Source organism: Trachypithecus francoisi, unplaced genomic scaffold (assembly GCF_009764315.1).
Source record: "Trachypithecus francoisi isolate TF-2019V2 unplaced genomic scaffold, Tfra_2.0 Contig01461, whole genome shotgun sequence".
Classification (NCBI taxonomy): domain Eukaryota; kingdom Metazoa; phylum Chordata; class Mammalia; order Primates; family Cercopithecidae; genus Trachypithecus; species Trachypithecus francoisi.
The window spans coordinates 10821283-10845763 of NW_022681433.1; the positions used below are offsets into that span (position 1 = coordinate 10821283).

A 24481-nucleotide genomic window follows, 5' to 3' on the forward strand; every position below is an offset into this window, starting at 1 on the left:
GCTCACTGCAACCTCCACCTTCAAGCGATTCTCTTGCCTCAGCCTTCCAAGTAGCTGGGATTGTAGGTGCCTGCCATCATGTTCAGCTAATTTTTGTATTTTTAGTACAGATAGGGTTTCACCATGTTGGCCAGGCTAGTCTGGAACCCCTGACCTCAGGTGATCAGCCCACCTCAGCCTCCCAAAGTGCTGAGATCACAGTCGTGAGCCACCGTGCCCGGCTGCTTATTAGTTTTAAGGGGGAAAATATGCCATGGAGAAACAGGACGATACCTTGATGGGGTGACAAAGATTAATATTATTTTATAATGAGCATAGTGTGCCTGCGGATGTAACACACCGAGAATGCCACAACCTCACGTAAATGTGGCTGTTTCAAAGGAGGATGCATGACTTTAATTATGAGAAGACAAAGGTCATAGCACAAATCTGTATTTGAGATAGATTTCTTTCTAAAAAGATGGGTTGCTTTGGTGAACTCCCTTGATCACAAGGCTGTTAGTTAAATAATCAAATGTATATATTCCAGACTGTAAATTTAACAACAAATGAAATTGTTAACAGGTTGGAAATGGAAAAAGGTACATATCCATAGAAATAATTACTTAAATATAAAGAGATGATCAGTTTTCCTTGCAAGGACCTGAAATTATGGGGGATGGGGAACCAGTGGAGGCAGGACGGGTTGGAGAGGTGGTGGGAAGAGAAAAGAAGCCCTCAGTTGAGGACTGTCAGTTGTTTGATTTGTATTTATTTTTAATGCAACAAACACATAACGCTTATTCTTACCAGGAGCTCGCTGTCCTACGTGCTTTGCATATATTGACTCTTAATGGGAAAGCTCAGTCATCGGTCTGTATTTCCAAAAACAAAACAGCGACATGACACTAAACGATTTTGTTCATAAGTATTTTTATCTGTTATTGCGGACCTGCGCCGCAGTATTAATTCTTTCCTTCCACAGAAGAGCATGAACCTAAAACTACGTCAGGTGGTCTTTCGTAGAAACCGCCGGAATCCAAATTTGTGATACCAACTGTGGAGTTCCGTTGGAAAAGTCAGCTGGCTCTTTGTCTTCTAGAAAGCCCTAAGAAGCATGCACTGAGAGCCGGTTACACATCTATTTCGGGCGCCAGGTTCTCATATTCCCTTTTCTTTCGGGGGCGAACGCCAGAGGAGGTCGCTGCTTTCTTTTAACTAAAGTTGGTGTTTTTCGATAACTTCCCTTCTCCAGAGCTAGGAACTAATTCCGGTCTGTTTAGTTGCCAAATTAGTGCGTTTATCACGCCATGGATTCTGGGAGACCTAGTCTCCGTGCCGTGAGGTTTACGGAGCCGGTGTGAACGTCAGACTTCAATTCCCACAATGCCTGGCGCAAAAGCCTAGTTTTGGCCTGGGTAACCGAGAGGTGGTCGCCATCTTGCATACGGAGGTGCCGTTTGTTTCCGCGATTCTGAGAGCTGGGGTTTTAGTCCTTCCAGACCTCGGCTTTAGGGCTGTGTCTCCGCTTTTCTTTCACCTTCACAGAGGTTCGTGGCTTCCTAGAAGAAGGTTTTATTGGGAGGTAAAGGTCAATGCGTAGGGGTAGAGTAAGGTGAGTAGACACCCCGTTTTAGAAGTGAGGATGGGGTGGTTGGTGGTGGCGTTTTTCGCTTTCACTTCTTGACGCTTTAGATTAGCTGTAAACGTAGAAGCAAGCTCAGTGTGAACTTTTGCGCCTCAGAGACCTCCAGAATTCCTGGACAGGACCTGAGCATGTCTCCATTGGGACAAAAAAGCTGGGTGACGCACTTTTGCCTGGGCCGCTCACTGGAAGTCTGGAGTCATGGAGCTCGGATAGTGTATAGGCCACGCTCTGTTAACGCAGCCCGGTTGCTTTTCTTAGGGACTTTTCTGACACATTTCGAATGGGGAAATGAGAAACCGAGAGGAGGCCTGTGGGCGTTCTCCGCAGTTGTCCTCCTCCAGCTCTGTGGCCTACTTCCATCATTCTCTAGTTCGCCTTTTTGTCCATTTCTTTTTCTCTCGTGATAGAAACATCAGAGAGTGGCACAATGAAGAATTGGGTGGAATAGGCCTCTGGGCTGTACTTTGAGGTCCCTAAGGTGTTTCAGTTTTTTTCTTTTCCCCCGAGAGGGGGTCTCGCTCTGTCGCCAGGCTGGAGTGCAGTGGAACCATCTCGGCTCACCATAACCTCCGCCTCCCCGCCATCTCCCCCAACCCCCCGCACCCCCCCCCACGCAGCCCCCCCCCCCCCCACGCGCCCCGCACCCCCCGCCGCCGTCCCGGGCTCCAGCGATCCTCCCACCGCAGCCTCCCAAGTAGGTGGGACCACAGGTGCGCGCCCCCATGCCGGCTAATTTATTCTGTTTTTGTTAAGAGACGGAGTTAGGCCATGTTGCCAGACTGGTCTCGACCTCCTAAGCAGCAATCCGCCCGCCTCAGCCTCCCAAGTGCTGGCATTACAGGCTTGAGCCACTCTGCCAGGTCTAAAGGGAAGCAAATTTTGTCTTCATGATAGACTATTCGGAAAAGATGAACACTTTGAACTTTGGGAGTTGCCAGATTTCTTTATTAAACGATTTTCCGTTATCGTCATTGCAACTTATCTCTTCCTTCCTTTTAAATTAACGCACTACACCCATTTGGGAACCTCTTTTACACTAACTACTCACAGTAATGGGCCTCCAAAGACTGGCATTTCAGTTAATCTAACATTTGGATGCTAAGGAGATTGGTTGTCTGAGGTTTGGGAGGGAATTGGAGCTATTTACTCTCAAAAACACAGTGATTTTAAGTAAGGAAATGCTTAGGATGCAGTGTGTCAGCCGGTTTGAGTATGTGTTAATTTGGTGTTGGCAGTTTCACTCTCCTTTTAAATACACAATTGTGTATCTATATCATAAAAATATGTATTACTGACTCAACTTTGCAGACTTACTTAAATCTTTTAGGTCCTCCAAATTCAGAAATGGATCGTTTAAAGTTGAGATCTATCTATCTATCTGTATATATTTTTTAAAGGATATTCAATGAGATCCCTCCCATAAACCACCCTGTTATGACTGTACTTAAATAATAAGTGGTTATAAAATTGACCCTGGTACTTTGGGAAATTGTTACCATTAAATATATCACAAATTTAAATGTCTTTGTCTAATTTCTTGTTTTTGAAGAAATTTTTATTTAGGTTTTTAATAAGCTAGTAATTGTATGATTTATTTATTTCTCAGATGTCTTATGGTGAAATTGAAGGTAAATTCTTGGGACCTAGAGAAGAAGTAACGAGTGAACCACGCTGTAAAAAATTGAAGTCAACTACAGAGGCATATGTTTTTCACAATCATAGTAATGCCGATTTTCACAGAATCCAAGAGAAAACTGGAAATGATTGGGTCCCTGTGACCGTCATTGATGTCAGAGGACAAAGTTATTTGCAGGAGAACAAAACTGAAACTACAGATTTGCATAGACCTTTACATGATGAGATGCCTGGTAATAGACCAGATGTTATTGAATCCATTGATTCACAGGTTTTACAGGAAGTACGTCCTCCATTAGTATCCACAGACGATGAGATATATAGCACAAGTAAAGCATTTATAGGACCCATTTACAAACCCCCTGAGAAAAAGAAACGTAATGAAGGGAGGAATGAGGCAGACGCTCTAAATGATATAAATGGCAGAGGAGGACAAAAAGAGAAACAGAAATTTAACTCTGAAAAATCAGAGATAGACAGTGAATTATTCCAGTTTTACAAAGAAATTGAAGAGCTTGAAAAGGAAAAAGATGATTTTGAGAACAGTTGTAAAGAATCTGAACCTTCTCAGGAACAGTTGATTCCATTTTATCAGGGCCATGATAATGGTCTCTTAAAACCTGACGAAGCAAAGAAAGACCTTAGTAGTAATGTTTTTCCATCATATTGTGATTATCAACAGAACTTGGGGAATGAGACAGGCAAATATCCCTGTAATGGACAAATAATACCTACATTTTGTGACACTTCATTTACTTCTTTCAGGCCTGAATGGCAGGCAGTGCATCCTTTTATAGTGCCCCATGGTCCTCTTCCCAGTTTGAACTATCATTTAAATATTCAAAGATTCAGTGCTCCACGAAGTCTACCATCAAATATTTTCCAAGCGCAAGATGACTCTCAGATACAAAATGGATATTATGTAAATAATTGTCATGTTAACTGGAATTGTATGACTTTTGATCAGAACAATGAATATGCTGACTGTAGTGAGAATAGGAGTAGTGTTCATCCCTCTGGAAATGGCTGCAGTATGCAAAATGAATATGTGAGTAATGGTTTCTGTGAAGTCAGAGAAAGATGCTGGAAAGATCCTGGCATGGGCAAGCATAATGGAACAGACAGGTTTGTGAACCAGCAGTTTCAAGAGGAAAAGTTAAATAAATTGCAGAAGTTACTTATTCTTTTAAGAGGTCTGCCTGGTTCTGGGAAAACAACATTGTCTCGGTGAGTAGAGGATACCAACTGAATACTTGGTAATTCATTATTTAAAAATTATAAATGATACTTGTCGCCGGCTGCAGTGACTCATGCATGTAATCCCAACACTTGTGAGGCCAAGGTGGGCTGGTCACTTGAGCTCAGAAGTTTGAGACTAGCCTGGGCAACATAGTGAGAGCCTGTCTCTAAAAAATGAAATAAAAATGTTAAAACTATAAATGATATTTGTAATCAGTGACAAATGCTTTCATGTTTCTAGTGGAAGAAAATCTTTAATTTGCTATATTTGAGAATAGCATCTGACAGTGTAACTATTTAAAAATCTTTTCTGATAGAAGAAAGAATTGGCATATATGTTTATATTTAGATTCTGCTAAGGGCTTTAAAAATAGATAACACTTTGTATAATTATGACAGTGATGAAAGCCAATGCTACTTGAGGACTGTCCTGGCCTGCCCTTTTGAGTCAGCTATTCAAGAAAAGTTGGACTCAGTGTTAGAAAATTTGGGTTTTTCAAATTCAGCTGGAGGTGAGAAAAGAAAGAGAAAATTTGGGTATTGACTCAGTTATTTCACTTTTTCACCTTGGGCAAGTTTTGCTCTGTTAATGGAATAAATGATACTTAATTTTTCTGGAATTATTTTGGGAATCAAATGAGACAACCCAAGGAAAGGAATTTTGAATGTGTTGAGCACTGTGCCATGTTCATACCACTGATTGGCGGAAGGAACCCTTTTTTGATTTCTTAAAATTCAGGAGTTTGAAGTGAGCAATATCTGAATTGGCATTAGAACTGGTGATGGTTTATTGTATTACAAGATATTTCAAATTCCTTTTTTTGTTTACATTTTAAAACTATTGATGCACTTGAATATATTTATGCAATTGTGAAAAAATAGTGTAAAGTAAGCAGTACAAATTTTCTGCAGTTTATATAAGATGATTCAAGATTTGTGCCAGACGAGGGGAAAAAGAAAATTTTCTGGTATCTTTGGGTGAGGATGGAGAAGTCCAAGAAACCATTTTGCAAATGTTTTATATTTACTAACAAGACAATCTAAACAACCTAACTAAACTTTTTTTTCAGAGAAAAGACACTAAATATTTAATTTGTGATATTTCAAGCTAGATTATAAACGGTGATCTTTGTGAATGGATTAGTTCATTCCAAAGTTAAATTTTGGTCTTTGTATTTTGATTCCTTTTATGTTAGTGAGGATTTTGTAGAGAAGATAAAATTTCACCTCTATAATAATAGAAGTTAGGAGTGAGATCTCACAAACATGGGCGGTCTTCTAGATTTAGGATATACTATCAGAGAAAATAAATAATTGAAATTTGGAAATTGGATAAAAGAGTCTGCTAGTTAGGACCACTTGACTAAGAGGGGGTACAGAAGAAACGTAAGGAAGAAAAGTTAGACTTGAGACCACATATTGGAGTATGTTGAAACTAAAGGTGAATAAAGTAGTGGAAATTCAATAGAATTTAAAGGAGACATTGTAGTGGGAGATGATAGAGGTAATTAGATATAATATGTATACTTATTTGAAGAATAGACATAACAATAGAAGTTATATGTAGCACCAACAAGTACTATTTGTGTTGTGATTCACAATTTACAGAGTATTTCCATACATAAAAATCTTGTGAGATGGGTTGTTTTTTCATTTTATAGAAGGAGCAGAGGCTAAAAGAAGTTGAAGTTAAGTGATTTAGAAGTTACAAAAGCTAGCAAGAGATCAAACTAGGAATAAAATGGTAGTATGTTTTTTCCCTTGCCTTCACTTTAATGCTTAATAGATATGTAGTATTATACATGACTACTGACTTCAAGGAGCCTGGTCTGTAACTCTTTAGGTCAACACTTTGAGTGAAGTGGTTTTGGTTATTTGGAATTAGATATAAAATCACATACTCTTTGGTGAGGAATGGCTTCATATGGGAGTTCACATTCAAAACAAGCTTTGACAAAATAATAGAGTGAAATTGATAGATCAGAGTTGAGCTGATTTGGAGGACCAAATTAAAAGACCGGCTGAGCGTGATGGCTCACACCTGAAATCCCAGCACTTTGAGAGGCCAAGGCAGGCATATTGCTTGAGCCCAGGAGTTCAAGACCAGCCTGGATAACCTGGGTATCCCAGCTACTTGGGAGGCTGAGCCCCAGAGGCTACAGTGAGCCATGATCGTGCCATTGCACTCTAGCCTGGGTAACAGATTGAGACCCTGTCTCAAAAACAAGAAAAAAAAATTAGTAATGTTTACATTTGATATGTGGTAATGAGTATAGGCTGTTGGATAAAATTCAGATTCTTTGGAGGTAATGTTCAAGTCCTCTTCTTATTTAATTTAGTCCTTGCCCACATCCCAATCAGCATGTCTCTTACATGGTAAGTATTCAAGATGTCTGATGATGATTCTGAGAGAGACAGTAGGCCATAATAGCCTTGGCCATAGCTTTGGCCCATAGGGTGGTTATGGGTAGGATAGCCTAATAAAGATGTCACTTTTCTCCCTAATTGATTTATAAATTCAGTGAAACTTTAACCAAAATCCCAAAGGAGTTTTTGTATGAATTTGAGAAGCCAATAAAGTTTGTTTGGTATGTAACTATAACAAGGACAGTTTGAAAAAAATGAGACTTATCCCACCAGCTATCAAAATATACTTAGAAACTACTATAATCAAAACTTTGCAATAATTAGCAAAATAACAAGTAGTTAAAATTAGAGAACCCAGAAACACATTAGGTGTGGTAGCTTACACCTGTAATCCCAACACTTTGGGAGGCTGAGGTGGGGAGCATCACTTGAGGCCAGAAGTTTGAGATCAGTTTGGGCAACATAGACCCTGTCTCTATTTAAAAAAAAAAAAAAAAGGAAAAGAGAATCCAGAAACATACCTACATATAAGAGAATTTAATATTTGATGAAATGACATTTTATATTAGTAGGGCAAAATATTCAATAAATGGTAATAGGATATTTGATTGTCAGTCTGGAAAAATATTTAAAGTCCCTGCCTTAAATCATTCACAAAAATAACTTCTAGATGGATAAAGGACTAAGAGTAAAAACAAAACCAATAAGGAAACTGGAAGACAATAGAGAATGGGTAAACGCTGAGATCTTTCTTACCCCCCAAGAAATAAAAAGTGAGGGAATTTAAGAAATTAGTTTTTTGTTGTCATCTGTTTGTAATTACAGATTATTGTGGATATTTGCAATGGGAGGATGAATAATGTCCCCCCTCCAAAGATATCCATGCTTTAATCCCTAAAAGCTGTGCATATGTTGCCTTACAGGGTAAATTGGATTTTGCAAATTTGATTAAGTTAAGGATCTTGCAATGGGGAGGCTGTCCTGGATTATCTGGATTGGCCCAATGTAATAACAAAGATTCTTAATAAGAGGCAGGCAGGAGTAATTAGAGAAAGGGTAAGACCAAAGCAAAGGTTAAGAGAGAAGATGCTACACTGCTGGCTTTGAAGATGGTGGAACATCCCATAAGCCCAGGTGTGCAGCTAATCTTTAGAAGCTGGAAAAGGCAGGGAAACAAATTCTGTAGAGCCTCCAGAAGGAACACAGGTCTGCACACACTTGGTTTTTAGCTCAGTGAAACTGATTTTGGACTACTGACCTTCAGAAATGTAAGATAAATTCCTGTTTTTAAGTTTGTGCTGTTATAGAAGTTACAGAAACTAATATATTTACCATAGTTTAGGGAGAGATGGGAAAAGCCATCTCTCCAGAGGAGAGACTTACCTTTCTTAGTGTAGGTCCCTTTATTCTTAATTCAGGGAGTGTTTAGAGTACCCCAGTAAAGTTGTCTCAGGAAGTATATAAAGACATTCAGTAAATAAGGGGAAAAGTGTTCATGATGTGTCAGTTTTACTCAGATTTTGTATTTTTTTTGAAAATCACTTGTAAATGCACATGAAAGTATTAAAATAATGTGCAGTTCTTAGAAATTTAAAAAACAAACCTTGAAAATGGACTCTCTTTTAGGCCTTGTTTTGGGAACAGGTTCTCTTGGTTCACTTGTTTCTTAAATGAGAAGTTGTAAGTATAGAGTACATTAGTTATTCAAGGCTGTATAACAGATTACCTTAAAACTTAGTTGTTTAAAGCAACGAACATACTGCCTCATAGTTTCTGTAGGTCTGGACTCTGGCTCTAGTTACCTGGGTGCCTTTGGTTCAGTGTCTGTAAGAATGCTGTGACCAAGATGTTAGCTAGGACTGTGTTCTGGTCTGAAGGCTTGATTTGGGAAGGATCTGGTTCTAACAGCTCTCTCAAGATTGTTGACAGAACTGAGTTCCTTGTGAGCTATGTTGGATTGAAGACTTCAGTTCCTTGCTGGCTGGAGACTTGAGGCTTCTCTCATTTCTTTGCTGCTTGGCCTCTCTCCATTCACAAGACAGCTGATTCATTTCAGAGAGAGAGAAAGCGTGCAAGCTCAAGTCTTAAGACAGAAGCTACTTTTTTTTTTTTTTTAAGTAATCTCCAAAGTGACATCCCATCACCTATATCATATTCTATTTCTTAGAAGCTGGGGACTAAATCTAAGCCTACTGCAGAATAAGAGGATACAAGGTTGTGAGCACCAGGAGGCAGGGATCATTGGAGGCCATTGGTTTTGGGGTCAAGGAGATGCATTATCTTAGTTCTCCCAGTACCATCTAACTTGCCAAAATTATTTCTTCTCCTGAATTGGTTTATTATCAAATTGGCAGGCTTTTATGAGTTGGCAGGCTTTTATGAGGATTAAATGAGGTCATAGGTTTATGTAAAGTATTTGACATATAATAGATTCTCAAAAAGATAGCTATTGTTTTGGAAAAAAAAAATAGAAATCAAGTGGCCACTGAGCCCATATTTGATTTTTTAACATTAGATATTTGACTTACTCAAATCTCTAAATTTTGACATTCTGTGAATCCATTTTAGTACCTGACTTGAGAGTTCTGACAGAGTCTAAGAATTTTGAAAATATGAATGTTCTTAAATAATTTATTTTTGCTTTAGAGGCTTGGTATGACATTGAGATATTCCTAGGTTCATATAGGCGTTTTTTTAAGTCCATAAAATAAAGCTTCATGGTTTGAAGTAATTCAGGGAATTTGAAAAAGATGCATGAACAGTCTATGCTGCCTGGGAGGAAAAGTATTTTCAAGCTAAACATTTACTGTAGTTACGATTTATATATTTAAGAAAATGTTCTTCGTTGAGATTTGTTCATATGTAATGTTTACTTGTTTTAATGATATAAATTGGTTTATTACTTCTCCACCTTTTATTTTGAGAAAATTTAAACCAGTTCTTAGATACAAAAACTATGATTGTAATGTAGAATGATATTATTAACATCTTAAAAATCACCCATGCCAGGCACGGTGGCTCACACCTGTAACCCCAACACTTTGGGAGGCCGAGGTGGGAGGATCACCTGAGGTCAGGAGTTCAAGACCAGCCTGGCCAACATGGCGAAACCCCGTCTCTACTAAAAAGACAAAAATTAGCCAGGTGTGGTGGCACACACCTGTGGTCCTGGCTACTCGGGAGGCTGAGGCAGGAGAAACGCTTGAACTCTGGAGGTGGAAGTTGCAGTGAGCCAAGAGCATGCCACCGCACTCCACCCTGGGCAATAGAGCGGGACTCTGTCTTCAAAAAAAAAATCACCTGCTAATAAACTGGTAGAATGGAAAAAAAAAAAAAAAAAGGAAGCATAGAGTATCTACAAAAGGTGTTATCTGGATTGCTGGTACTGTTGAACATAATTAGATATTATGTGATTGATTACAACCAAAATCTCTTTTTGGGTGATTGAGTTTTGCTTTAGAATGCTAATATCATGGCATTTTCATATTCTGGGTTATCTGCATAAGAAGTAAAATGCCAAATGTGTCATATAGACATGTTTTGGAAAAATCATGGCTGCCTGAAAAAGAAATCCAACTCCAGTCCCCCAAGGAAGCAGACACACAACCCAAACCATTAACTTTCATTTGGTTTGTCTGAAGTGATTTGAACTATATTTCTGTAAGTGGAAATAGAGTTTTGTGCAAAAGAATCGCAGTTTTTAATTGGCGTTTTAATGGCAAAAACTGCGATTACTTTCACACCAACCTTTACATACTTAAATTGCTTTATTTTGATACGAGTGATTTTATTTTTATAAAATATACCACTGGCCCTCCATTTTTGTTGATTCCACATCAGTGAATTCAACGAACCTTGGACTGAAAGTATTTGAGAAAAAATACTGCGTCTGAATTGAAATGTACAGACTTATTTCCTTGTCGTTATTCTTTCAACAATACAGTATAATCACATAGTATTCACATTGTATTAGGTATTATAAGTAATAGAGAGATGAGTTAAAGTGTATGGAAGGATGTGCATAGTTTATATGCAAACAGCTATTTCTGTATCAAGGTCTTGAGCAGCAATTGCGGTCTTGGAACCAATCTCCCATGGATATTGAGGGAGAACTGTATATGATACCATTATAAGCTGAGGGATGGAGAGATGACACTTGTCATCTTAACAGTTGAAACCCTCCCTACTACTTTTTTAGTAGGAAATAAGTCAGTTTGACTCATTCCAGGCCAATATTCTTTTAGTCTCAATTCCTTCCACCTTCCATCCCACCAATCCCCGCAGAAGTATACAGTGGTTTCCAATTGCCTAAAGGTTGAAGGAGAGGAGAGAAACAACAGAATACTTTAGTTGTTGCTCTCACCAAATCATTATCTTGCTGCATTTTCCCTATCACAGCACACTCCCAATTTCTTTCCTGAGTCATTGGTAATGCAAGTTCTCTCTGAGTACTTCTTAATCTTGCTGTGCTTGTCAATTTAAGACAGTATCATTTTCAAAGCAAAGCTTGATTATCATTGATTTGAACTGAGTGTTTTTCATTTAGTGTTTAATAATTAATTTGATTTAGCAACTTAATTTCTTGAAAATTTAAAGTTTGATTATACTTTGGAGGATCACAGATTGTTCCATAACCTTAAGCCTCCAACTATTTCTGACTTTCACTAGAGGATCATATAGGTTTCATGGAAATGAGTTTATTAAAGCTGTCTAGAGTCACATACGTTTTTTTCCAAATGAATGGCTTGCTTAGGCTTACTTGCTTTTTAGGTTACGTGTTGCACTCGATTGAGGCAATTTTAGACAACAAATACAAAATTTACTAAAGTGAAAACATGGATAATAGTTGATATAATTTTGAGATTGGGTAAAGAATGTTTTAAAAAGTTGCAATACAAATGCTGCTTTAAAAAGTTTTTGTTACGGCCGGGCACGGTGGCTCATGCCTATAATCCCAGTACTTTGGGAGGCCGAGGCAGGTGGATCATGAGGTCAGGAGTTCAAGACCAGCCTGACCAACATGGTGAAACCCCGTCTCTACTAAAAATACACAAAGTAGCCGGGTATAGTGGCGCATGCCTGTAATCCCGCTACTCAGAAGACTGAGGCAGGAGAATCACTTGAACCCAGGAAGTGGAGGTTGCAATGAGCCAAAATTGTGCCACTGTGCTCCAGCCTGGACAACAGAATGAGACTCCATCTCGGAAAAAAAAAAAGTTTTTGTTAGTGTCTGTAATTGTGTAAATTTAAGTGTGAAATGATTTGAACTCTGAAATCTTTGTAAGATTATTCAGCTCTTAGGCTATTAGGTTCCTAATATACTTTCAGGTAAGTATCAGAAATTCATTTAATAACCTTTCCTGTGTGATTTATTTCAGTTGTATTTATTTCTGATGGTTATAGATTTTGTAAATGGCACCTTTATGATTTCTTTTGTTAACAGAATTCTGCTTGGTCAGAATCGTGATGGCATTGTGTTCAGCACTGATGACTATTTTCACCATCAAGATGGGTACAGGTATAATGTTAATCAACTTGGTGATGCCCATGACTGGAACCAGAACAGAGGTTTGTTTTGGGCCAAGTCTCCCGGGGTAGAATATTTGGCTCAGAGTCAAAAGACCTAGATTTTGTTCTCAACTTAGGTTTTTACCAGCTGAATGACTTCAGGCAAGCCGTTTCAATAGCTTTGAGACCTAATTTCTTCATCTGTTAGAGGTGGTGATAATTATGCTTGCCCTACCTGATCAGGGTTTTTGTGAAAAGCAGAGAATTTAGATAAAATGCCTTGTAAACTGTAAATAGTGTATCAGTATAAGCTGGTAAAATGATGGCAGTGTGGAATATTTTAAGAGGCTTTATTTTATACTTGATGAGTAAATTCAGAGAACTGTGAATCTGTACTATTGTTATGTGGTCCCAAAATTATTTCCCTGAGAATAATGCTAATGTTTTCCAAGGCTTAATATACTGGTTGTGAATATTAAAAGTTTTCTCAATATTGCTCTACAAGAAACCTACTTAAGGCTGGGCGCGGTGGCTCACGCCTGTAATCCCAGCACTTTGGGAGGCTGAGGCAGGCAGATCACCTGAGGTCAGGAGTTCAATACCAGCCTGATCAACAGGGTGAAACCTCTACTAAATATAAAAAATTAGCCGGGCGTGGTAGCACATGCCTGTAATCCTAGCTACTTGGGAGGCTGAGGCAGGAGAATCACTTGAACCCAGGAGGTAGAAGTTGCAGTGAGCCAAGATTGTGCCATTGTACTCTAGCCTGGGCAACAAGAGTGAAACTCCATCTCAAAAAAAAAAAAAAGAAACCTACTTAATACATTTTTTTAGCGGACATGGGTCAGTTTCTGTTTATCATTAATAGGGATTCTTAACCTGGCTACACTTTTGAATATCTTGGGGACTTTTAAAAAAAAGCAAAAAAAAAAAAAAAAAAAACCAGACAAAAGTGTGCCTGACCTCAGCCCTAGATATTTTGGTTTAATTGATCTGGGGTGGGGCCTAAACATTGATATTTTTTGTTTTGAAAGTTCTCCAGATGATTCTGTTGTATAGTAAGAATTGAAAACTGTTCATCTAAACTATAAGTAAATATATATACAATGTTATTTTAAAAGAAGGATGGATTGATGATTAAACAGATAGCTTTTATTATGAAAAATTTTAAAGAGATTAAAGAGACTGTAATGAACCTCATAGACCCGTCACCCAGAATGATCAGTTGTTAAGATTTTGGTATATGGGCTTTTATCTTTTTGTTTTTACCTGTTCCTCTGTTTAAAGCAAATTCTAGATATCGTACTTTATACATTTCAAATTAACTTTTTTACTTAATCACATCTTTCACTTCATTGCCGTTATCACACATATTAAAAAATACCAGTTCCTTCAGGTCATGTAACCCAGGGTAATTGAATTTCCTCTGTTGTCCTAAAAATCTCTTCAAAGTTATTTTGTTTGAATTGGGATCCAAACAAAGTCCTCAAAATGCATTTTGTTTTATTTTATTAAGTTAAACCATAGCATTTTCCCTCTTTTAACCCTTATACCATTGTTACAGAAACTAGGTTGCTTATGCTGTAGTTATCTATTTGCTTCTTGGTGATAACCATTGAACTTGCTCCTCTTCTTTGTTTTATGTGAATGGAAATTGGCTCTAGAATAGAGGCTTAATTAGGTTCAACTTTTTTTTTTTTTTTGGCAAGCAGGTATTTGGTTGTCCTAGTCTTAGTAATAGTGAGTTTAATCAGTAGCTTCACAGGGACAACCTTTTCCCTCTGTTATCAAGTTCCCTATTAACCTTATATATGATGGTTTTATCCAACAATAAATTGTTTCCTGAGTCAGTTATTTCATTCAGAATTGCAAAATGGTGATTTTTTTAGGTTAGTTATTCCTTCCATGTTTAATAGAATTACTCTGTAATGAAGAACTTACCTCAAAGCTACCAACTAGGGTTTCCCAAAGTATAATATATACAAGAAAAATAGTAATACTTTTCTTTTTATTTGTCAAATACAGTAAGGAATTTCAGTGAGGATGTTTGTGTGTGTGTTTTAGAGATGGGGTCTTGCTTTGTTGCCCAGGCTAGAGTGTAGTGACACAATCATAGCTCAGTGTGGCCTTGAACTCCTGGGCTCAAGAGATCCTCCTGCCTCAGCCTCCTGAGTAACTAGGACTACAGGCAAGTAGTTGGGACTACATACGTGTGCCAGCACACCCAGCTCTTTTTTTAAAAAACTTTGTAGAATTTTGAATGAGCCACAGTGCGTGGCTGAGGGTGTTTTCGAGTAAAAAGTTTTCACTCTGTTACAATTTATGGTTTCACAAGGATAAATTTGATCGTAAGACTGTTTCCCAGTATTGGTTTTATAACTCTCTAGAATTTCTCCAATATATTGGAGAGTGGCATAGCAATCTCAAAAAGCACTAATTTTTTGATTTTTTTAAATGCCATAGAACATTGCTGCTCAAATCAAATAATGATGGGATTGCAATTCTGAAAATGTTTGGGGTTACTGGCCTAAAGTTAAGGGGAACAAGATTAGTTGATAAGTTGAATGAATAGACAGGGCAGAGCCAGTATACCTTTGGTGAACTAGTAAGTTTGTGTGGGACATTTTTTTCTCATTGCAGTACTAGCATAGCTGGGTGTGGTGGCTCATGCCTATAATCCCAGCATTTTGGGAGGCTGAGGCGGGCGGATCACTTGAGCCCAGGAGTTAGAGACCAGCCTGGGCAACATGATGAAACCCCATCTCTACAAAAAGTATAAAAATTAGCCAGCTGTGGTGGTGCACACCTGTAGTCCCAGCTACTTGGGAGGCTGAGATAGGAAGATGACTTGAGCCAGGGAGGTCAAGGCTGCAGTGAGCTGAGATTGTGCGACTACACTCCATCCTGGGTGACAGGGCAAGATTCTGTCTCAAAAAACACAAACTAGTACAGAATATTTCATTAAAATGTTTATGTCATTTGTATTATGTTAATTACATGTGTTAAATGGAGTAATGGTATCTTATTAAACTGGAACAATAAATATGGACTTGAATATCTTTATTTTTATTTTTATTTTTTTTGAGGCGGAGTCTCGCTCTGTTGCCCAGACTGGAGTGCAGTGGCCAGATCTCAGCTCACTGCAAGCTCCGCCTCCCGGGTTTACACCATTCTCCTGCCTCAGCCTCCCGAGTAGCTGGAACTACAGGCGCCCGCCACCTCGCCCGGCTAGTTTTTGTATTTTTAGTAGAGACGGGGTTTCACCGTGTTAGCCAGGATGGTCTCGATCTCCTGACCTCGTGTTCCGCCCGTCTTGGCCTCCCAAAGTGCTGGGATTACAGGCTTGAGCCACTGCGCCTGGCCGACTTGAATATCTTTAAATGCTAGGCACCATTCTGTGAAAGTCTGTCTGCTTCACATTTATTATTAAAATAATGTAAATTAATTTTAGAACACCTAAAAATGGAAAACATCTCCAAAGTGTAATTCTTCTCTTTCTTACAGTGTGATAGTTCATTTGTTTAAGAAAACTATTCCCATTATTTGAGTACTCAGACATGTTTTTACTTAGGAGCTCTTTTCTAGCGAAATTTGCTAGACTGTGGTATCGGATGATAATGGAAAGAAGATAATCTCCCCATTCCTACAAATCAGAAATTTATTTGGTCAATAAAAACTTATTTTCTAGAACACAAATCCTTGGATGTGTGAGCATATCAGACATTAGGAGAATAATTTTAATAAGGTTTTGAATGGAAGATTTGATCATTATGATTAGAGATGGAGCAGTGGGAGATGGTAGTGTCTTGGTGCTAGCACCAAGCTAGCACTAATAGATGATGGCACCTATTTATGACCCAAATTCTAAATTTCTTTTGGTGTTTAGAGACATCTCCCAAATATGTATTTCCCCATAGTGATTATTCTAACTGACCTTTAGCATTCTGTCTGTCCTAGACATCTGTATAAATGTTTTCATTCTGTTGAACTTGGTGGTTTGAATTCTAACTCCTGAGAAAACTTCCATATCTTTGCATTTTGCTTCAGCCTTTTTTTCCCCATAGTGTATTGGGGAAGGTGTTTGGTTATATGAGTAGGTTCTTTAGTGGTGATTTGTGAGATTTTGGTGCACTCATCACCCAAGCAGTATACACTGCACCCAATTTGTAGTCTTTTATCCCTCACCTCCTTCCCACCCTTTCCCCCTGAGTTTCCAGAGTTGCGTCATTCTTATGCCTTGGGATCCTCATAGCTTAGCTCCTGCTTGTGAGTGAGAACATAATGATGTTTGGTTTTGCTTCAGCCTTTTAATTTTTTTTTTTTTTTTTTTTGAGACAGAGTCTTGCTCTGTCACCTAGGCTGTAGTGCAGTGGTGCGATCTTGGCTCACTGCAACCTCTGCCTCCCGGGTTTAAGCAGTTCTCTTCCTCAGCCTACTGAGTAGCTGAGATTATTACAGGCGCCTGCCACCACACCCCACTAATTTTTGTATTTTGAGTAGAGATGGGGTTTCACCATCTTGGCTTGGCTGGTCTTGAACTCCTGACCTTGTGATCTACCTGGCTTGGCCTCCCAAAGTGCTAGGATTATAGGTGTGAGCCACCATGCCCGGCCTTTTTCTTTTCTTTTAGACACAGTCTTACTCTCTTGCCCAGGCTGGAGTGCTGTGGCGCGATCTTGGCTCATGGCAACCTCCACTTCACAAGATTCAAGCAATTCTTGTGCCTCAGCCTCCTGAGTAGCTGGGAGTACACGCGCACACCACCAAGTCTGGCTGATTTTTGTATTTTTAGTAGAGACGGGGTTTTGCCATTTTGGCCAGGGTGGTCTCGAACTCCTGACCTCAGGTGATCCACCCCACCGTGGCCTTTCAAAGTGCTGGGATTATAGACCTGAACCACTACACCTGGCCTTAGTTTTTTAAATTTATCAAAGGTTCTTAATTATTTTTCTTCTCTCGTATATCTCAGAGATATACATACTCCTGTTATTAACAGTGGCTTCTTGTGACAGTGATTCTTTTTTTTTTTGAAATGGAATCTTGCTCTGTCACCCAGGTTGGAATGCAGTGGTACGATTTTGGCTCACTGCACCCTCTGCCTCCAGGGTTCAAGCGATTCTTCTGTCTCAGCCTCCTGAGTAGCTGGGACTACAGGCACACACTACCACGCCCGGCTAATTTTTGTATTTTTAGTAGAGATGGGGTTTCGCCATATTGGCCAGGTTGGTCTCGAACTCCTGACCTCTTGATCCTCCCGCCTTGGCCTCCCAAAGTGCTGGCATTACAGGTGTGAGCCACTGCGCCCAGCCTTGTGACAGTGATTCTTATCTCTTGGTAGAAAAGATGGCATTTGGATGGGAGACAATAGTTTAGAAAAGATCCATTCTACCGCAACTCCCAATTTGAAGACCATAGTTCTAAGAAATATCCACAAAGTCAGTTGAACTATGATTTTTAGCTACTTGATATATAAAGTTTTGCTGGTAAGTAATGACTTAAATCCATAATTTTTCAAAAACATGAGCCTTAGTTCAAAAGCATTATTTGTACATTGTAGAAAATTAGAAAATACAGATAATCATCTGCAGTAACTTTCCCAAAAAAGAGAAAATACAGATAAAATATTAAATGAAAATATTCTTACCACCTACAGGTGACCACTTTTAATATCTCCATAAATCTTCCCCAACTCTTTTTACGTAAATAGGATTATATTTAACTATTGTCTTGTAACTGGCCATTTTCATTTAATAATCTCCATCCTTCTGTGTCAAAATAATTTTTCACCTCTTCTCTTACTTAGTCTATATTCAGATGTAAATTGTTCATCTCTTATATTTCCCATAAGTGAAAGTTAGTTCTAGACTTGAAAGCTTTATTAGCTGTAAGTTCAGCAAAATGCCTTTCAGAGCCAGTTTGTCAAAGCCAGCATCCAGTCTGGAGAATACACCTGGCATATGATTATGTCCTTTAATTCCCTTTCAATCTATTGGAGTTCTTTTTTCATGACACTGACTGAAGAAATTGCATAGTTTCGGTTTTAAGTAAAGAGATGTCGTTCATTTCTTAACAATGTTTAACTTTTATTTTGTGTATTTTAACCTAATCTGTTTTTTTTCATTTTTAAATTTATATTTTATTTCAGCAAAACAAGCTATCGATCAGGGAAGATCTCCAGTTATAATAGATAACACTAATATACAAGCTTGGGAAATGAAGCCATATGTGGAAGTGGTAAATATGAAATATGAGAAAGTTTTTATTTTTTATTGTCAATTTTTTCACATTCTAAAATTTGGGCTGGTTTGATCTTGATTATTAAAACATTTGTCCTTTGTTTTCTAAAAAGGTTTATTGGTTTGCTTAGTGTTTTAAAAAAATTGTGAATGATGTTTTTTTAAGGAACATGTTCATCTTGTTAATTTTTTTTGTTTGTTTTTTTGAGACGGAGTCTCGCTCTGTCGCCCAGGCTGGAGTGCAGTGGCACCATCTTGACTCGCTGCAACCTCCGCCTCCCCAGTTCAAGTGATTCTCCTGCCTCAGCCTCCTGAGTAGCTGGGATTACAGGCACCTGCTCCTATGCCCAGCTAATTTTTATATTTTTAGTAGAGACAGGGTTTCACCATATTGGCCAGGCTGGTCTCGAACTCCTGAGCTCAGGCAATCTGCCATCCTTGGCCTCCCAAAGTGCTGGGATAACAGGCATGAGCCACCATGCCCAGCTTCATCTTGTTAGTTTTGAGTTTCCTTGAGAATAGTAATCAAAATTTATCCAGTTAAGTAGTCTTAACTTTTATAAAACATATTATTTTATAAAGCATCATTTTTCTTGGTTGAGCAAGTTTATAGTATTGTTGAAATGAAATTTATCCGTCTGCCTTCTTTTTACTTTAAGAAGTACTTCTCTGGGTTTTTGTTCCTTTCCTTTGTGTAGGCCATAGGAAAAGGATACAGAGTAGAGTTTCATGAACCTGAAACTTGGTGGAAATTTGATCCTGAAGAATTAGAAAAGTAAGGCACTCGAATTTTTATTGAATCCTTAACTTCTTTCTTTTGTGATTTCCAACATCATTTCACAGTTTCTTGAATACAAGTGTAGGTTCAGGAAACAGGGTAAAATGTGAGGACGTTTTTCCTCTGGTTTTTGGCTAGGCCACTTCTCTGCATTGTCCTTCCACCTTCATCTCCTACCCATTTTAGGTCCCATCAGCTTTTTACTTTGTGCTTTCATGTTGCTCCCACTTTTCTGTCTTTTCAACTACGGGACCATAATGCTATACCAAGATCCTTGGAAACAATGTGTTTTGGAATTTAGGTTTTAGCGATTTTAGAAAGGTAATGTAGTACATAGATACCTAATCTTAACTCCCTTTTCAGAGTTTGGGGGGGCATGTTATAATCAAACATCTTAATATTTCTGCAGCAGATCATGACTTGTCAATTCAAGTAAATGACAAAGAATCAGCATAATGTAAAGTCAGTTCTGATTATGTTGTGCTGCCAAATGTGTATAGATCTGGTTAGAGTTTGCTGCCAAATGAGTCAGTGGAGAACTGAGTTTTCACAGCTTATCAGATTTCAGTATTTGTGGTGAGAGAGTGTGGACTTCTATTATTTTCAGTCCTACTCTTCCATTTGTACCTACATTTACCTTTTCCGTTCATATCACAGCGTTTCCTGACTGTTACTCCTTTTTTTTTTTTTTTTGAGATGGAATCTCGCTCTGTCGCCCAGGCTGGAGTGCAGTGGCGTGATCTTGGCTCACTGCAAGCTCCACCTCCTGGGTTCATGCCATTCTCCTGCCTCAGCCTCCTGAGTAGCTGGGACTACAGGCACCCGCTACCACGCCCAGCTAATTTTTTGTATTTTTAGTAGAGACGGAGTTTCACTGTGTTAGCCAGGATGGTCTAGATCTCCTGACCTCGTGATCCACCTGCCTCGGCCTCCCAAAGTACTGGGATTACAGGTGTGAGCCACCGTGCCTGGCCTTTTTTGTTTTTTATTTTTCACTTCTAGTCTCTTCCTTGTCTCCACCTCCCGACATCTATTTTTAGGTAACAACTTTATTGTGATATAATTCACATACCCTTACAATTCACCTGTTTAATTGCATACAATTCCGTGTTTTTCTGTATATTCACAGAGATGCGCAGCCTTCACCCGTCTTTTTTTTAAACCAGTTTTTCCCCACCTACCTCAGTTTGCTTCAGGCTGTTACTCTGTGTATGGGGTCAAACTAATTTATTTCCCTCTTGCCTTTCATTCCTTTGGCTACTTTCTCTTTCTCATTTGTATGCTGTGTGTTCATGTATAGATAGACAAACAGATTTATTAGTATTAATATCCGGTATTTTTTGCCTGCCTAGGTGTGTGTGTGTATCACACCTGAAGTGAAAGAGACAGAAGCTTAAAAATTAAAAGTATTTGAGTAATGCTGAATAAATGAATGATAAAATGCTATGCAGTTATGGCTTCATTACATTTTTGAGGAATTGTTAAAATTTATTATTTTCTTATTATAAATTCACCTTTATGTAACAAAGCCACGTTAGCTGATATCTGGCGTAGTTTGATTTTTTAAAAGAATAGATTGAATCATAAGTCTTGACATCTTATGGATTAGTCTTTTTTTTTTTTTTTTTTAATTTTTTTTGAGACAGGGTCCACTACTGTCACCCAGGCTGGAGTGCAGTAAGGATCTGTTTTTATTTGTTTCAGACAGAGTCTCATTTTGTTGCCCAGGCTGGAGTGCAGTGGGCCAATCTCAGCTTACTTCTGCCTCCTAGGTTCAAGCGATTCCCTTGCCTCAGCCTCCCGAACAGCTGGGCATACAGGCGCCTGCCACCATGCCTGGCTGATTTTTGTATTTTTAGTAAAGACAGGGTTTCACCATGTTGGTTAGGCTGGTCTCAAACTCCTGACCTCAAGCAATCCACCCGCCCTGGCCTCCCAAAAGTGCTGGGATTACAGGTGTGAGCCACTGCACCCGGCTTGTAGTAATGATCTTGGCTCACTACAACCTCTGCCTCCTGGGCTGCTGAAGCAGTCTACCCACCTTGGGAGCCATTGGGACTACAAGTGTACACCACCATGCCCAGCTAATTTTTGTATATATATGTATTTTTTTGGTAGAGAGAGGATTTCACCATATTGCCCATACTGGGCTCTTGAATTCCTGGGCTCCAGCGATCAGCTGGCCTCAGCCTCCCAAAGTGCTGGGATTACAGGTGTGAGTCACTGCACCCAGCCAGATTTAGTCATATCTTGCCAATTTTCAACTTCATCTCAATTTTTTTCCTATCTTTTTTGCTTTTTCTTTTTATCTTGAATGTAGACATCAGCTTTGCAAAGTAAACATTTCTGGCCTTTTTTCGAGATAAGTAAATTGGCATTTGTACATCTAGAATGATAAATGTAAAATATGTTTTCTGTGTGTTTTGTCATGTCCAGGTTAAGTTACAGGAAACTATGAGGGTAAAATAAGTTGTCAGAAGTTCTTTGAGGGTCCAGAATAAATTTTAAACCACTTTTTAGTGTTATATAACCTCACATACAGAAAAATACATAAATATAAATATATGATTTAACAAAGTTCTTACAAGATCAACACACGTTTAGCTATCATTCACGTCATGGGAGCATTACCAGCACCTCAGAAGCTCTTTGCATTCCTCTTCCCAGTCACAGTTACCTTTTATTCTGTAAAGGTAACCATTGTTTTGCCTGGGTAATCGTAATCTTTCTTTTCTTTAAAGTTTTGCCATAATATCTTTGACCTTAATATCATAGTTTAGGGGGCAGGGGCAAGGTTAAAAAATATACCATAGCTTAGTTTTGCCTTTTATCAAACCTTTATATTACTTATATATAAGACATATATATATATATATATGGAATCATACAGTTTATATTCATTGTGTCTAATTTATTTCACTCAACATTATGTTTGTAAGAGATGTTCAAATTGTGTCTCTAATAATAATTTGGTGTTGATAATAAGTTTTAAAAATGTGATACAAACCGTCATTAATAAGTTCTAAAAAATGATATTTTACTTCTACTTTCGTAAGTCCTAGAAGTCCACTCAATCTTTCTGTAATTCTTAAAACAGTATCTCATGATCTTCAATTTTGTTATTAACAAGGGGATATAGTCAGCAGGCTTAGTGAATAAATAGGTAGTTCTATGTGAAGAGGATGTAATTAACATTTTTCTGTGATACATGGAATCCTTTTACCTTTTTAGAGTATTGATAAAAACATTGAGTTTTTAATCTTTTTACGTAAAATGTGGACAGATGAAACATATATTCTGTTTATTTGCAAAATATTGTTTAGAATTTGTATACTTTTTCTCTAAAACAGTTAATCTCTAAGCCTATACATTCTGCAACAAAGATTTATAATCCTTTTCTTTTTTGTTAGGAGGAATAAACATGGTGTGTCTCGAAAGAAGATTGCTCAGATGTTGGATCGTTATGAATATCAAATGTCCATTTCTATTGTAATGAATTCAGTGGAACCATCACACAAAAGCACACAAAGACCTCCTTCTCCACAGGGGAGACAGAGGTGGGGAGGCTCTCTTGACTCACATAATCATGTCTGTGTCACAAATAATAATTAAATTAGCTATTTTCAGCTAACACATTTGTTGTTGCACTTGAAAGAGTTAGTGAGCCTGTCTTGGAGTTTAAATAGTTTCAAATAAAAAAAGGCTACATTGCCTCACAAAGGATTTTCCCAGCAAGTTGTTTAATTTCCCAGCAAATTGTTAAAGTGTAAATAAAAATTAAATGAAATTGTATTTTACATGTTTTTATATTCTCTTGTTGTAATGATTTTGACTGTTATGAAAACACCTGAGTAGTAGAGTGGTGGGTAGGAGCTAGGATGTTTTTCTACAATCGAATTTTAAACTAACTTTATCTATTTTATAGATACTGTTGAACAGTTTTTTAATAGTTTGTACCTAACTCTAACTTTTCATAAAACTTTAGTGTTTTTCCTTCACTACCTTAAATATGCAAGAAATACTAACTTGTTATAGGGCACCTTAACTGTTTTCTCTATTCATTAGGTAAAATTATATTTCAGCTGATTGATCTGTGTGACAGAATTATTACTTAGCTGTAATCAGCACATCACTTACTTCAAACAAAATTTCCCCAGCAATAGTAGTAGGTATATCAATCACCTGGGGAGTTTTCTTCATAATATACATATTCATCTTGTAACACATACATAGTCATCATCCTCCTTCTCAACCCATCTTCCTAACCCCACATGCTTGCCAGTTCTTGAAGGGATAAAGTAATTCTAATAATGTTTGATTTCTCTCTGTTCAATTTAATGTGATATAATTCTAGTATAAAAATATTTTAGACAGTTGTTTAACAATTGGTCCTAAGTGGATTTGTACTGTCAAATATCTTCTAGTGCTAATTTTTCTGTAGACCAAACCATATTTCTCTCACTGGATAGCTTTCTTTATTAGATATGTTTCTCCACTTAAGATTAAAAACTGAGATGGAATTCATTTCAGAGGTCTTGTCATTCATCCCCTGCCTTCAAACCAAGCTTTACCTCGACTAACCTAGATAATTAAGCATTTCTCTTTGCAACATGAGGGAAAAAACACTACTACCTCTCTTAATACCATTGTTCCCAATGTCTTATGAAAAATATTTCTTCAATAGTTTTGATTTACAAAGCCCCCAGCTAATTAGAATGCTGTTTAAAAAAGTTAAGCATTATAATTCTTTATATGTTTTACATAATATTTTGTGGCCTTTAAGCTTTCTCCTAAACCATCGCATCTTGAATCCCATAGTATTTCTTTGTTTTAAAACGTTTTGCTATTCCTTTCAACTTTAAATATTCTCTCCATGTTTATATTACTTTTTAAGTTGTGAGGCCAAAAACTAGATTCAGTGCTATCAACAAGGTCTTTGTTAAATTGCCTTTAGTGAAATAAGAATATGATTTTTATTTGTACTATTCAGTGCTGTTAACATTTGAATGAATATTACCTTTATCTTGTTTAATACGTGTGTTTGTATATATTTGTTCATCTTAACTAAATACGATGTAAGAATATGCTAAT

General features: G+C 37.9%; 1 protein-coding gene across 3 annotated transcripts; it reads left to right on the forward strand.

The window, feature by feature from the left end:
- Positions 1 to 902: 902 nt before the first annotated feature.
- Positions 903 to 23914, forward strand: LOC117097618 (NEDD4-binding protein 2-like 2). 3 transcript variants are annotated; one of them, XM_033235656.1, is made up of 6 exons: positions 903 to 1594; positions 3234 to 4489; positions 12312 to 12436; positions 18522 to 18610; positions 19311 to 19387; positions 22801 to 23914. In XM_033235656.1, exons 2-6 carry the CDS (start codon positions 3234 to 3236, stop codon positions 23000 to 23002), a joined length of 1749 nt encoding a protein of 582 aa, XP_033091547.1. In that variant the 5' UTR covers positions 903 to 1594; the 3' UTR covers positions 23003 to 23914. The 3 variants fall into 3 exon arrangements, with proteins under 3 accessions (XP_033091547.1, XP_033091558.1, XP_033091565.1); XM_033235667.1 differs by having other exon boundaries at positions 903 to 1529; XM_033235674.1 differs by lacking the exon at positions 18522 to 18610 and having other exon boundaries at positions 22801 to 22854.
- Positions 23915 to 24481: the final 567 nt, after the last annotated feature.